Source organism: Brassica rapa, chromosome A08 (assembly GCF_000309985.2).
Source record: "Brassica rapa cultivar Chiifu-401-42 chromosome A08, CAAS_Brap_v3.01, whole genome shotgun sequence".
Taxonomy (NCBI): Eukaryota; Viridiplantae; Streptophyta; class Magnoliopsida; order Brassicales; family Brassicaceae; genus Brassica; species Brassica rapa.
The window spans coordinates 12,000,840-12,016,116 of record NC_024802.2 but is presented as its reverse complement, the minus strand read 5'-3'; the positions used below and the strand labels follow the sequence as shown (position 1 = coordinate 12,016,116).

General features: G+C 36.6%; 1 protein-coding gene across 1 annotated transcript; it reads right to left on the bottom strand.

Moving 5' to 3' along the window:
* Nucleotides 1-614: 614 nt before the first annotated feature.
* On the bottom strand, nucleotides 615-10,876 carry LOC103834197. The gene is made up of 4 exons (XM_033277409.1): nucleotides 10,696-10,876; nucleotides 8,662-8,776; nucleotides 7,239-7,494; nucleotides 615-6,811 (listed from the first exon to the last, which is right to left on the bottom strand). Exons 1-4 carry the CDS (start codon nucleotides 10,831-10,833, stop codon nucleotides 6,730-6,732), a joined length of 591 nt encoding a protein of 196 aa, XP_033133300.1. The 5' UTR covers nucleotides 10,834-10,876; the 3' UTR covers nucleotides 615-6,729.
* Between the last annotated feature and the right edge of the window lie 4,401 nt (nucleotides 10,877-15,277).

Here is a 15,277-nt window from a genome sequence, read left to right as displayed (position 1 = left end):
ATTATTAACTTTAAAGAAATACATGTTAATTTTTATACATGTATTGAATAATTTGATATTGTTAACCCATCTTACCAACATATTAGATTTTATTTTTGAACATAAATATTTTATAATTACGAAAATAAAATATATAAATATATAAATTTAATACAATTTTATTATATTTATCTCAATATAATAATTTTATTTTAATATGATTGATTATGATTATATAATAAATAAAATATTATAGATTTTTTATTTTTAATTTTATATAACTGAATACATTAATATATAATATTTTAAACTAATTCGAAATTAGCGAAAATATTTAAATATAATTTCGAAAATGAAGATCTTGAAAAAATCTTTTTAAACAGATTTGTTAGAATTTTAAAGTAAATATATTTATATTTAAAATGAAAAGATATCAAAAGATATTATGATTAAAATATTTTAAAAATTCTATTTATTATTAGTCTGAACTAAAATGTAATATAAATTTCTATGAATAGGTCCATTTTTAAAAAAATCACACATGAATCAATGTTGTGACTTCTGTTTTAATATATAAGATTACTCTCTCTTTTCAAAATAAATGAAGTTTTAGATAATTATTTTTTATTCCAAACTATATGACATTTTCAAATTTTATTGCAAATTTTATTAATTTTGTATGTTATATGACTCTTTATATTCTCTATTTTTTTTTATTGGTTGATTTATGATTAAGTGTATATAATTAGTGATATTTTTATTGAAAAATATTTAAAAAAGTAAATATTTTTTAATTTGTATGTGTAAATAAAACGACATTTAAAATAAAATATAGGGAATATTAATCTGATATAAAAGTTCAACAGAAGTCCAAATTCTTATTTAAGTGGTTGGTTAAGGTTTGGCCAGTTTGAGTCTTGTTGAAGAAAAAATATATCTCAAGAAGAAAAAATCGTATTAAACGTTCCGTAAGACTAAATATTGTTTTGATACTACAAAATATTTGATGAAGAAAAATAAATTGAATTGTTTTGTTTTGAAGAAGTGACAGAAAGAGCAATCGAGTAAACTGCGGCAGTGGTTCTGAGGCTTTACGATGAGAGACAAAGCAATAGAGCCCATTTATACATTTTATAATAACCATATATTATGTATGGGTCAAGCTAATGTCCATAGAAATATATTTGCTAGCCCAGGCTGAAAGAGAATTGAATCAGTATCTTGTTTCTCCACAAAACTATAGAGAAATAGAACAAATTATGTGATAAATGAAAGTTTCAACTAATTAACTATCAAATTAATAACTATAAACTTATAAACTCATAACAATTGGATATGTAACAGGTGTATTACTTTTTATGGTCTACAATTCATATATGCATACTGTTGGGTTTAAATTCGGATACTATGACATAATGGACACCAATGCAAATTCGTAAAATATACATTTGTCTGTAGTATAGTAACTCTATTCAGGTTTTCCATTCAATGATATGCAATGTATCATATCTAATATGATGAAACAGTAAATTATTTAAATATTAGATGTGCATGCTAGTAATATGAAGTAGTTCGAGCAGTCTGGTTAGTCAAGAAAAGTTGGTTGTGGCTTGACCAATGACAAAATTATAGAATCTTAATCACTTTAATAAGAAATTATTCTCTTATTAATCACTCAAAGCTAATAGAAATAACACTTCCAATATTTCCTAATCCTTTTAGATAAACATAACAAGTTAGGATTAAGACAACTTGTGTTTCAAGCTAACTCCAAGCTTAAACCAACATTCTTCCCCTTGAGCTTGATTTTATTTTCACACATGACTTGGACTCCAACAAGTTCCCTCATCTCCTTGAATCGAACTCAGCTAAGCGACTTTGTAAGTATATCAGCTCTTTGTTCAGTTCCCGGAACATGCTCTACTTTAACTTGATTATTCTCAACACATTCTCGTATAAAGTGAAACCTCATGTGGATGTGTTTACTTCGTCCATGGAAAACAAGATTTTTAGTGAGTGCAATCGCTGATTTGTTATCAATCGTAATCTCGTATGATCACCTTCTCGCAAACATCTCCTACGACTTCACTTAAGAGCTCCTAGAGCCAAATTGCTTGCTTTGCAGCTTCAGTAGCAGCCATAATCTCCGCTTCACATGATGGTAAAGCCATGATCTCTTGTTTTTCAGAACATCAAGTTATATATAGAACTATCACCAAGATAGAAGACATGTCCGGTCGTACTCTTGCCATCATCAAAATCAACATTGTGAGAACTATCACTAAAGCTTATCAATCTTTGACGTTCAGATCGTCCACAACGTAGGCCAAAAGAAGTAGTACTGCGAAAGTACCTCAGAACTTGCTTACCTCAGAACTTGCTTCAAGGCTGCTCCGTGAGACTTTTTAGGCTCTTGCATATACCTACTAAGCGCACCAGCACTGAAAGATAGATCAGGTCTTGTATGTAATAGATATCGAAGACACCCAACACTCCTCCTGTACTCTCTCTCTCAACGGGTGAAGCCAAGATCCTTCAAGATTCGATTGAGTTAACATTCCAAGACCTCGGTGCCTGTCTCAAGCCGTAGAGAGCTTTGGTGTAACTTATAGACTTTATCTTCTTTGCCGTTGATCATAAACCCTTCGGGCTGAGTAATGTAAACCTCTTCTTTTAACTCTCCATGTAATAAGGCCGTTTTTATGTTCAGATGGTGGATAGGCCATCCTTTAGATGCCAAAATTGTGATGATCATTGTAATAGTCTCGACACGAGCTACTGTGCGAAGACTTCATCATAATCAATACCATGCCGTTGAACGTACCCCTTCGCCACTTGACGTGATTTGTATTTGCTTATGCTTCCATATGTGTTCCTCTTTATTTTGAATACCCACTTAAGTCCAGTAGGCTTAACACCTTTTGGTGGATCAGCTAAGATCTAAGTGTTATTCTTCTCGATCGAGTTTAGCTCTTCTTTACATGCATCCACCCAAATCTTTAGGTCTTTAGCCTCATTGTAGTCCCACAGTTCGTTGTTAACGATCATCAAGAGTGTTTCACACTCCACTTCAGCCAAGAGGATGTACTCGTCCAAGTATGAAGGCTTTGTGCTCACTCTATTTGATCTTCTTAAGTTAGGTCGTGGTGAGTCATCTCCATATTCTTCGTCATCATCATCATCTTCATTGGTCACTTCTTCTTCATCGTCTTCATTCTCACTATCATCCTGAGTTTTAGAGTAATCATCAGTACCCTTTAAAGGTATTAGATCGATTTCAAACGAACTCTGCTTTGGTTTTGTTCCATCTTTATCGTTCCAGTGCCATTGCTTTTCTTCTTTGAAGTATACGTCGCGGCTCACCACTATCTTCTTGTTCGAAGGATCAAACTGTCTATATGCCTTCGAACCAGGCTCAGTCCCAAAATGCACCAGGATTTTTGATCGATCATCAAGCTTCTTTCTACATGCGATCTTTGTTCTTGCATAACAGACGCATCTGAAGACCTTAAGATGATCGATGTTTGGTTTCTTGTGTCGCAAAGCTTCGTACGGTGTCTGTCCAAGGAAAGATCTTGTAGCGAATATCTTGAGTAGATAGGTGGCATGCCTGGCCGCTTCTCCCAACAACGTATTTGGTACGGTCATGTGTTTCAACAAATTTCTGGTCATCTCAAGTAAAATACGATTTTGTCGTTCGACAATTCCGTTTTGCTGTGGAGAATTCGGAGCTGTCATATTTCTGTTCATCCCATTCGCCTTGTAGTAGCTATCAAACTCATCAGACGTGAACTCTCCTCCTCTGTCTGATCGAAACGTTTTCACTGTCACCCATATTTCTTGTTCTGCAAGCCTTTTGAATGCTTTGAATTTGCTTAAGCCTCACTCTTCTCCTTAAGTAACACGGTCCACATGTATCTTGAGAAGTCGTCAATTAACACAAACACGTAGCGCTTCTTTCCAGGTGTGGTAGGAGTTATAGGCCCACAAAGGTCTCCATGAACAAGTTCAAGAGGATGTGCAGCTCTATATGAGGTAACTTGTCGGAATGATTTCTGTGTTTGCTTCCCAAGCAAGCACGATACACATGTTTCCTTCTTGATAACTATATCAGGTATGCGACCACCAGCTCCTTGCTTATCATTGCCTTTATTGTCTCAGTACTAATGTGTCCAAGCCTTACATGCCATCTCGATGATTCAGTAGTTGTTGCAATTTGTAAACATTTGATAATCTCTGCTTGCAGGCTCACTTTATACCAATGGTTCTTTGATCTTGAGGTCTTAATCATTAGATACCATGTTCGATCAAAGAGAATGAGTACATCATTCTTCATACTTACCTTGCATCCAAATTTGGTAGCTTGTCCTAAGCTCACAATGTTGCTCTGTAATCTAGGTATGTAGTAGACATTGCTCAACGTTTTCTTCTCTCCTCCATCTAAGATGAACCTTATTGAGCTTTTTCCTTTGATATCAATACGGGAATCTTATCCGGATCGTACCTTCCTTGTAACTTCTTCCTCAAGTTTATAGAAAAACTTTCGGTTTCCACTCATGTGATTGCTTGTTCCATTGTCAAAGTACCACACATTCTCCATGTCTCCTTTGATCTCAAAGTCACTCGGTTTCACCTTCTTCTCATTAAGTTACACCACTTCGTGCATCATTAATTTATATGCTTCTTGTGTATCTTCTTCCTTCTTCTCAACAGTTTCTTGTAATTTAAGCAATTTGTTGGGGCAATCAGATGCATAATGTCCGAGTTTATCATAGTTGAAGCATCTAATGTGACTCTTATCTCTGTTTCCAAGCTTCCTTTTGTGCAAAGAATCCTCCTACATGTCCTCGGCCTCTTCCTCCTTTCCAGTTGCCTCGTACACCACGTCCTCTTCCTATATTTGCATAGCTCTCTTGCTGGGATTCACTAGCATACATCAGTTTTTCATGATCACCATGATGTTTTGATTCTTCCTCGCTTATTCTCTCCTCATACGCCTTTAATCTTCCGATTAATCTTCAAAACTAGTTGTATTAAGATCGAAAACTTGTTCAAAAGATGCACCCATGTGTATGTAATTTTTCCTTGGCAAACTTTTCAAGAATTTCTTGACAAAATTTGGCTCTTCTATGTTTTCTCCTTGAGAAGCTGATTTTGACGAGATTTCAGTTAGCTTGCCGATGAAGGTATCGATGCTATCTTCTTCCTTCAACTTGAGCTTATCAAAATCTGCCATTCATATTTGTAGTCGTGCCTCTCGTACTCTTTAGGCTCCAACGTGGCGAACTTGAATCGCGTCCCAGACGGATTTGGCTGTGTCGAGGTTTCCCACTTACAGCGTCAATGCCTCCGGTATAGATTGAAAGATTAAGACGATAACCATATTATTCTTCTCTTCATGCTTACTGCCAAGGTCAATGGTTTCTCAAACTTTGTTAACCTTGAGGGTGATTTTCATCCTCATAGCTCAAACAGTGTAGTTTGAAGAAGTTAGCATTGGAAACTTGATGGACGAAGGTCCCGCTTCTTTGTTGCTTGTCTCGGTTTCATCTTTCACATCAGCCATGGTCGTCTTCTCGGTAAGGTCGGTTACTCACGATTTAGCTTTCAATAGTTAGTTCTGATACCAATTATAGAATCTCAATCACTTTAACAAGAAGTTCTTCTCTTATTAATCACTCAAAGTTTTAGCAAAATAATTTCAAAGCCAAAGCCAATCACTCACACAATTTGTGTGATTGATTCAACAACATATCCATCAATATATATAAAAATAGATAACTTCTAATCCTAATAGAAATAACACTTCCAATATTTCCTAATCCCTTTAGATAAACATAACAAGTTAGGATTAGGATACCTTGTGTTTCAAGCTAACTCCAAGCTTAAACCAATAAAAATTACAGCAACTAAAATAACTAAGTGGTTAAAGTATATATAAATAGTCTTTTTCTCTTTAAAAGTCTGATTATTTTTACCATATCAGCTGTGATCAACAACTGCAAATATCTGTACTATCCATCGCCCTCCCCATTTATTACCGTAAAATCCACACCTTAACTTGTATAGGAGTTTTGTACTTGATTGGCAGCATTTCAACATCAAACTTTTTGAAACCACGTTTTAGCTTTGGTTGTTATCACCAAAATTGAAAATGTTTTATATAATGTATATACTTTATGTTTAATCTGGTCTAAGAAAGGGAAATGTTACTTTATGTTTCAAATACTTAAAGACACCTAATATGGTATAGCTTACGTGAATAGCATGCGGAGACTCTTTAAATGCTCCACGCTTGTGTAGGTTCTATTTGTTAAAGATGGTCCATACATTACCATTCAATTCTAACACGGCTCGAAATTTCTATAAGTGAACCCAAACCGAAACTTAAAAAGCTCATGCCAACTGATATACATATACATAAAAAGAAATACACCAAAACTGAAAAACACATACTAAATAAAATTTAAAAACAAAGAAAAGGAAAAGAAGAGAAGATTCTCTGTCTTTGTCACAATGCTCATAAACTCTTGTCTTAAAGCTTTCTTTTCCAATCTTCTTAAATGGTCTCGTGCGTGCGGCGTGCCCACTCCCCATGCACTTTCTGTGTCTTGCTATCTTTTTTTTTTCATTTTTATTATAAAATATAACAAAATATATATTGTCACAACATTACGCTCTTCGTTTTTATAAATATAGGTCGGTGAGATTATCGCATGCTCTATAGCCACAAACTGAGGACGGTCACTATTAGTCTAGAGGCATATCTCCTGGATTAGACTTGCTGATCGAGAGAGTAAATATGATTAACAAGATTGATCCCATGCTTGACCTGTCACAAAAATTTAACATTCCATCAATATTTGATATTCGTCCAAAACAACTTTACTTATTTAATTGTGTAAGATACTCCCATTTTGAGTAGCATATTCGTACATGACATAGTAATATATATATATATATATATATATATATATATATATATATGTGTGTGTCTGTGTGTGTGTATGTGTGTGTTAAATTAACTCAAACGTTTAAACTCAATGAATGGCTAAAATGAATTACTACTAGAATTGAACCATATGCAATCCGAAAATTTGAAACTAAATATACTGTTACAGATACTTTTTTTCTCGTAAATAACTATAGATGTTTGCATTTTGAGTTATATACTTTATTTTAAAACATTTTGTATTCCACAAGTTTATATATCTAGTTATATATGTAAATATATTATAAGGGAGTGATATAATACTTACAAAGTTGCACAGAAGAGGAGGATTTTCTTGGGATTTAGCATCCAAGAAGTGTGAGAGCGTTTAAAACTCGACTTTCTTGCAAAACCAAATCGTCTTTCTTTATTTTGATCGGAGATCATATTTCCAGCGGTGGCGGCAGATGTAGTAATGGTTATCTGATGAAGCGGCGAGGATGGAACAGCGGTGTTTGCAGTTGTAACCGTGCCTGCATGATCAATGGGCCCAACAGTGCTCGGCTTTTCCGGCGCGCTTGACCCTACAACTCATCAAATGACATACCACAAGCTTTAATTAATACAACAGTTAATAATGATTCTTTTTCATTATTTGACTGGACGAAATAAATTGAATCATAACGTATTTATTAGTAATTTGTATGCCTAATTTAATAGTGGTATGAGTGAGTATGCAGTTCATGAGAATAAAAGGTTGGAATATTGGGTTCTTTGTGGTCTGCTTAAAGCTATATGTAGCTAACACAAATACATTCAAAACGAGAAACCAAGAAAAGTTGTTCCTTATATGTATGTGTGTATGTATTGATGTGTTACATAGTTTTTTTTTGTTTTGACGTCGAACGGCCATTCTAGCTTGAGGTAGTCTGAGTAACAAGACCGAAACAGAACAACTAATAAAAAGCAGCTCTTTACGAAAGGTCCTAGCAGTCTTAGCTAAAAAATCCAAAAACTGATTGTGCATTCATTACACATGGGTGATTTTGAAGTGCGGAAAACAAATCTGTAACGTCTCTATCTTATCAAACACATATACGTCAAAAATATTTAGTAAGATGCATGTCAACAAAATATTATCCTTATAAAAGGAACCTCGTTACGGTCTATAGCTAAAAACGCATGGGCTTATTACATACCTAAATTACACCTAACACTTCGTCACTTTTACACTCAGAAGGACAAATATATGTATTCAGCTTTATTCAGATTATGCAACCGAGTCCTTTTGCATCAGAGATAAAAAAGAACTAAAAAGAAAAAACATGTCGTGAAGATAAACATATGAGAATATCTATCCGCATAAAATAAATAATAATTCGAATTCTAAAATCAATAAAAAGGCCTAAATCACACCTAACACTTCGTCACTTTTACACTCAGAAGGAAAATATATGTATTCAGCTTTATTCAGATTATGCAACCGAGTCCTTTTGCATCAGAGATTAAAAAGAACAAAAGAGAAAAAAACATGTCGTGAAGATAAACATATGAGAATATCTATCCGCATAAAATAATAATAATTCGAATAGTAAAATCAATTAAAAGGCCGAGATACATTTGTTTCCATCCATATACGTTAATTTAATTGTTTGCTTTGTTGAAGAATGAAATCTAATCAATGTATCAATAAATCAAGAATATGACATAGATTAAAAGTTTTACATTTTGAAGAATCATTTAAATTTTACCTCTAAGTGGAATCTGAGGAAACGAGGTCTCTTTGTCATTACTATTTGAGTCACCATGAAGTTTCCTTTCGTTGTTGTTTCTTGAAGACCCTTTCCTTGAAACACTTCTATGCAGCTTTAGAAAAAAAGACAAATTATCTTATCAATAATTCAGTTAGATTATAATATAATATTCAATTATAAAGTTTCATAGGATCGATCACTAGGGAAAAATAAATAAATTAAAATAGGCTTCATGCCAAATGCATGCCAATTACCAGATAAATCCGTGGGATGATTTACTTTCGGTTTTGTTGCTCCTTGCGGTGGTTGCAGGTTTGGCTTCTCCACAGAGTCTCACCGGTCTCTGGTCTTGGTGGAGTCGTTCGCCTGCGGCGGTGGTCTTTGTTTTGCTTTGCGGTGTCATGGAGTGAACGGAGTCTAGTCTCCGCAGTCAGGTGAACTCCGGTGGTTTCCTCTAACACGGAGACGAGTCATGGGTCAGGTTATGCAGGAGGAGTTGGTAACTTGGCTCAGTGGCCTGGCTCGTGTGGGTTCGTGAGCTTCTTAAAGGGTTGTCGTCTATGGCTTCTCCGCGGCTGTTCGCTGCCCACATCACTTCGAATATCCCTGCTTTGTCTCTCTCCACAACCTTCGGGGTCGACGGCAGTCTGGCTTCTCAGAGGTGTCTCTTGGTTTGTCATGTTTGCTCCTCTCCATTTGTCTGGAGATTAGCTTCTCTTGTCTCATGCTACTGTCGTACGGTTCTCGTGTGGCAGCAAGTATTGTGAGGCTGAGGACCCGTCCTTAGTCTCGGAGTCAATGCTTGGCGATATCACTCATCCCAGTGCCTAAGCTGTTCATTTGCTCAGCTTTGGTAGTGTGATTAGCTAGTTTGTGCAGGTGCAGAGACTGTTTGGTCAGAGTTCAGTGACAATTTCAACCCGTTCTTTGGCCGTTTGGTGTTTAGGGGCGCTGTACATTGTACTATGTGTTCTCTGCTCGTCTCCGGTCTAATAAATGCTCGATTTAGTTGAGGCGGGTGTGCTTGGCCGCTACTGTTGTTGTCTGTTCGTGTAGGCAGGTGCTATGAAGCCCTCGGCAAGCTGTTCTCAGATGGGTCATTATCTTTAAGAGCGGATCATCGGGAAAGCCAAAATTACCGGGTTCCGGCTCTCGGTTGAACTTGTCTTATCTTTTTGCGGCAAGCACGTGGTGTGGATTTGGTCGAGCCTCTGGATAGCGGCCATGGTTTGTTGTGCCTGCCCCTGTTGATGCTAGATAGAGTTGTGTTTAGTTTTTAATTTCGTTTACTCTGATTCTTGTTATCCTTTGTAATTCTGTCAAAAACGTAAAATCTGGTAATAATATCTTTACATTTTTACCAAAAAAAAAAAAAAAAATCCGTGGGACGATAATAGTTGCAAGTCAACTTCCGTTTAGGGTTTCTTTTTTATTTCATTTATTTACTTGGACAAATAGTAAATGGGAAAAAAATGAATCAACTTCACAAGAATAGTTATGAAGGTTATGGGCGAATCTTCCATGATTCTCACGAACATTCAACACCAAAAGACAAAACATAAAAACACAGAATAAAATATAAAATAATGAAATAAAATTGATAATTTCTGGTATTTTCTTTTGAAAAAGGCTTCCAATTTAAACCACGAAGTTCTCAAAGAACTTTTAACGAAAGAAAATAAATGGATTAGCCACAGGTACCGCCACAACTAGAATCGGTCATTGACATAGATAAGTAAAATATTAACCTATAATTCCCAAATTTTTAGAAATAATTCATATATATATACATTCTTAAATTATATAAAAAAAATTTTGGGTTAAATTGTGTATAACCCTCTAAAATTTCAGAACTGCTTTGACCACGACCTCTATTGTCGTTTTTTCTTTTGACCATAGTCCATTCCATGGCTTGCACTTTCTTTGATGGCTTGATAATTTTTTATATTTTCGACAAAACGCAGTGATTAACAAACTAACAAAGCATGGTTACTTAAAATAAAGTGGATTTGTTTTAAAAAAAAAACTTACGGGACTAGAAGAAAAGAAGTCTGTGTGCAGAACAGGAGAGAAACTCTCAACATCGATCGTCACAAACCCATCTGGTTTGACGGGTTTTTGAAATCCGGATCCAGTTTCCTGAACCGGAATTGCTCCACCGATTTCCATCTATCTTAGGTTGGAACTGTTGCAAACTGCAGAAAATTGCAGGTTTTCTTCATGCTTCTCTTGTTCTGTTTTTGGTCTTGTTCAAAGAAAAGAAAACAGAGGAATGTTTGTGTGTAGAACGTATGAGTAAGAGGTAGTAGAAGATAGAGAGAGATGAAGTAGGGAACTGATTTCTTAGTTGCTTCTATTACACAACATGGCTATTACATATTTATACAGAGAACAGAACTCTCTGGATCTTTCTACATTTATCTTTATTATTAATTTATTACTTTTTTTTTCATGTTTTATTTGTGTGGTTTAAGAACAAATAGGCATTATTCAACACTCCCTCTTGCCTTTTTGTTCCTCAAACCAAGTTGACCACGAAACCTTTCAAAAGGCTGTCCTCCCAATGCCTTAGTGAGTGTATCAGCCAGCTGCTCTTCACTCTTGCAATATTCCAGCTTGATGTCTCCATTTTTCACAGATTCTCTAACAAAGTGATACTTGATTTGAATGTGCTTGGTTCTTCTATGCTGGACTGGATTTTTCCCAATTGCAATGGCTGATTGACTGTCACAGTAGATAGGAACTCCCTCTTGAGTGTTGAACTTCAAATCTTCAAGCAAGCGCCTTAGCCATATTGCTTGATTTGTTGCTGCACACAAAGCCATGTATTCTGCCTCAGCGGTGGATTGAGCGATAGTGTCTTGCTTGCTGGTTTTCCATGAGAATATTGCAGACCCAATACTAAAGCAATATCCAGTTGTTGACTTTAGATCTTCTTTGCATCCTCCCCAATCACTATCTGAATATCCAACAAGTTTTGGCTCCTTGACTGCAGAAAACATCAATCCTATATCAGCTGTCCCTTTGATGTATCTGAGAACTCTCTTTGCCTCCTTGAAATGCTTGGCTTTAGGTTCCTTCAGATACCTAGACAAATAAGATGCAGAGAACATCAGATCAGGTCGCGTAGCTGTTAGATACAGCAGACCTCCCACAAGGCTCCTAAAAGTTTTAGAATCAGCAAGTTCTTCTTCTTCATCTTGAATCTTGCCTTGAGGTGCCAATGGTGTTCTCATAATCTTGCATTCTTTCATGTTGAACTTCTCCAGCAGCTTCTTTGCATAGCATTCTTGGGATAGAAAAATTCCTTCTTCACTCTGCACAATCTCCATTCCCAAGAAATAGTTCAACAGTCCTAGATCAGACATCTCAAATTCATTCTTCATTGCCATCTTGAAATCATCCACCATTTTCTTATCGTCTCCAGTGACAATAAGATCGTCCACATAGATGCACACCACCAAAATCTTTCCATGAGTTTCTTTTGTGTATAAGGCATGATCATTGTCGCTTCTCTTAAAGTTTTCTCGCAAGAAAAACTCATCAATTCTGCTGTACCATGTTCTAGGCGCCTGCTTTAAACCATAAAGAGCTTTGTGTAGACGAAGAACATAGTCGCCCTTTCCTTCTTCTTCAAACCAAGGTGGTTGCTCAGCATATATCTCTTCTTCTAGCTTTCCATTTAGAAAAGCAGACTTAACATCAAGTTGAAATAATTTCCATTTTCTTTGAGCAGCAACAGCAAGAAGTAATCTGATAGTTTCATGTCTTGAAACTGGGGCAAAAGTCTCCAAATAATCGACTCCATACTGCTGAGTAAACCCCTTAGCCACTAACCTTGCTTTGTGCTTCACAACATCTCCTTTTGCATTTTTTTGAGCCTGAATATCCACTTGACTTCCACCACATTTTTGTCTGCAGGTCTTTTAACCAATTGCCATGTCTGGTTCTTCTCGATCATGTGTATTTCTTCTTCCATAGCATGTCTCCACTCAGTATGCTTTACAGCTTCTTCGAATGTTGCTGGTTCTTCAAAACTCAAGTAACATCCTTCACATACTTCAGCAGATTCAACATCAACGTGTGGAGCAGTACGTAAGATATCATTCATTGATCTGGTTCTTCTATTTGGCTGGCTTGAACTGCTTTCTGGACTGTCAGGATCCAGATTAAAGGGCACCGGCTGAATGATTCTTCTTCCTCTGGATTCACCATCGCTAGAACTTGAATCACCAACCCTTAGATCTTCTTGTCTACAATCTGGTTCTAGAGATACAACAGATTGTTTGTTCACTTCTTTTTGCTTCCAGTCCCATTTGCTTCCTTCATCAAATATCACATCTCTTGAAACGTCTATCTTGTCTTGCTCCAGCAAATAGACTCGGTAGCCTTTAGTTTGAGAGCTGTAGCCAACAAAGATTGATTTCTTAGACTTGTCATCCCACTTCTTTCTCTTTTCATCTGGTATGTGTACATAACATACACACCCAAACACCTTTAAATGATTCATTGATGGTTTTGTTCCATTCCAAGCTTCAAGCGGCGTCTTGTTCTCAAGTGCTTTGGTTGGAATTCTGTTCTGAATGTAAGCTGCTGTATGGACAGCTTCTGCCCAGAACTTCATTGGTAAGTCTTTAGCTTTGATCATGGCCCTTGCCATCTCCACTAGGCTTCTGTTTCTTCTTTCTGAGACACCATTTTGTTGTGGAGAATATGCTGCTGTTAACTGCCTTTCAATGCCATGATCTTCCAAAAACTTTGTAAATTCTCCAGAGAGATATTCAGATCCTCTATCTGATCTAATCTTCTTTATCTTGCAGCTAGCTTGATTTTCGACAAGGTTTTTGAACTTCTTGAAGGTTTGAAAGACTTCTGATTTTGACTTCAAGAAATAAACCCAGACCATCCTTGTTGCATCATCAATGAATGTGAGGAAATATCGGCTCCCTATGATTGATAAACTCTGCATTGGTCCACACACATCACTGTGAATCAACTCCAGTTTCTTTGTTGCTCTTGTCTCTGATTCTTTTGGAAATGAATCACGACTATGTTTGCTTAGAATACAGCTCTCGCAACCTTCCTTCTCCACCACGAACTTGGGAAGATTCAGAACCATATCCATTGACTGCAAGATCTTCAGATTTGAGTAACCAGTGTGCCCAAGCCTTTGATGCCATAATTCTGCAGCTTCATTTTTTGCTACCATTGCTGTTTCAGGGCTTGAGGACCACTTGATGGGAAAGCTCTTGTTCATCATCTCCACTTCAGCTATCTTTCTTCCAGCACCATCATGTATGATGCAACATCTTTTCTTAAAGGTGACTTGATATCCATTTTCAATCATCTGAGGGACACTTAACAGATTCTTTGCAAGTGTTGGCACAAGAAAAACATCTCGAATGATTCTCTTGCCTTTCTTTGTCATGACTTCAACGTCTCCTTTTCCTTTGGTCATCAACACAGCTCCATTACCAACTCTTATTGGAACTTTGATGTTTGTGTTGATTCTGGAAAACACCTTTTCGTTTGGAGTCATGTGATTAGTGCACCCACTATCAATGAGCCATAAGTTCTCTTCAAATGACTCTTGATCATCCTGTCTTGCGGTGAACAAGTGATTATCTTCTGCTTCTTCTTGTTGATGAGACACTTGTGCTTGTTCTGGTTTCTTGCTTCTGCATTCTCTTGAAAAGTGACCAGGCTTTCCACAGTTGTAGCATTCACTTCTACCTTTGTTTTTGTTGAAGTCTTGCTTATTTCTTCCATTCTTTAGATAGCAGACATCTTCATTGTGATTGTCTTTCTTGCAGAAGCTACACCACTTCTTCCCTTTTCCTTTATAGCTTGTCTTCCATGAGCTTGTCTTGCCACTGTCTCTGACTTTCAAGCTTCTAAAACGTGCATGGAATGCACCTTCACCATTTTCTTCATCTTCAGGGAAGAACTTCTTTTCATGAGCTTCCAAAGATCCCACCAACTCAGCAAATGTTACTGTCTTGAGATCTTTAGTTTCTTCCATCAGTGATGACAACGGAGCATAGCTCTTGGGCATGGATGCTAAGATCTTAACTACCATATCAAAGTTTGATCTACCTTCTCCTAGAGCTCTCATTTGATTAGCTACAGCCTGGATTCTTTCAGAATAAGGCTTAACCTTTTCTCCTTCCTTCATTTTCAGATTCTCAAAATCTCTTCTCAAGGCTTGTAGTCTAACCATCTTAACTTTTTCATTACCTTGATAGGAATGTTCAAGTAGCTCCCATGCTTGCTTGGCTGAGGTTGCAGAAAGAATTTTGTCAAAGACAACATCAGCTACAGCAAGTTGAATGAGTTGTAGAGCCGCTGTGTCTTTCGCCTTACGGGATCGCCAGTCTCCAAGCTCTTTTGCATAGTCAGCTCCAGACATTTCCGGTGATCTAGATGGTGGTTCAGGAAGTCCTTCTTCAACTATTTCCCAAAGCTCTCTGTTCATCAGAGTTGTCTTCATCCTAGCTGCCCAGAATTCATAGTTATTTCCTTCAAAGACAGCTACAAGTTGTGAAGATTGCAGGTTTGACGCCATGTGTTTTTGTTCTTCTTGTTCTCCTTCTTTTCTTCTTGTTCTTTTGAT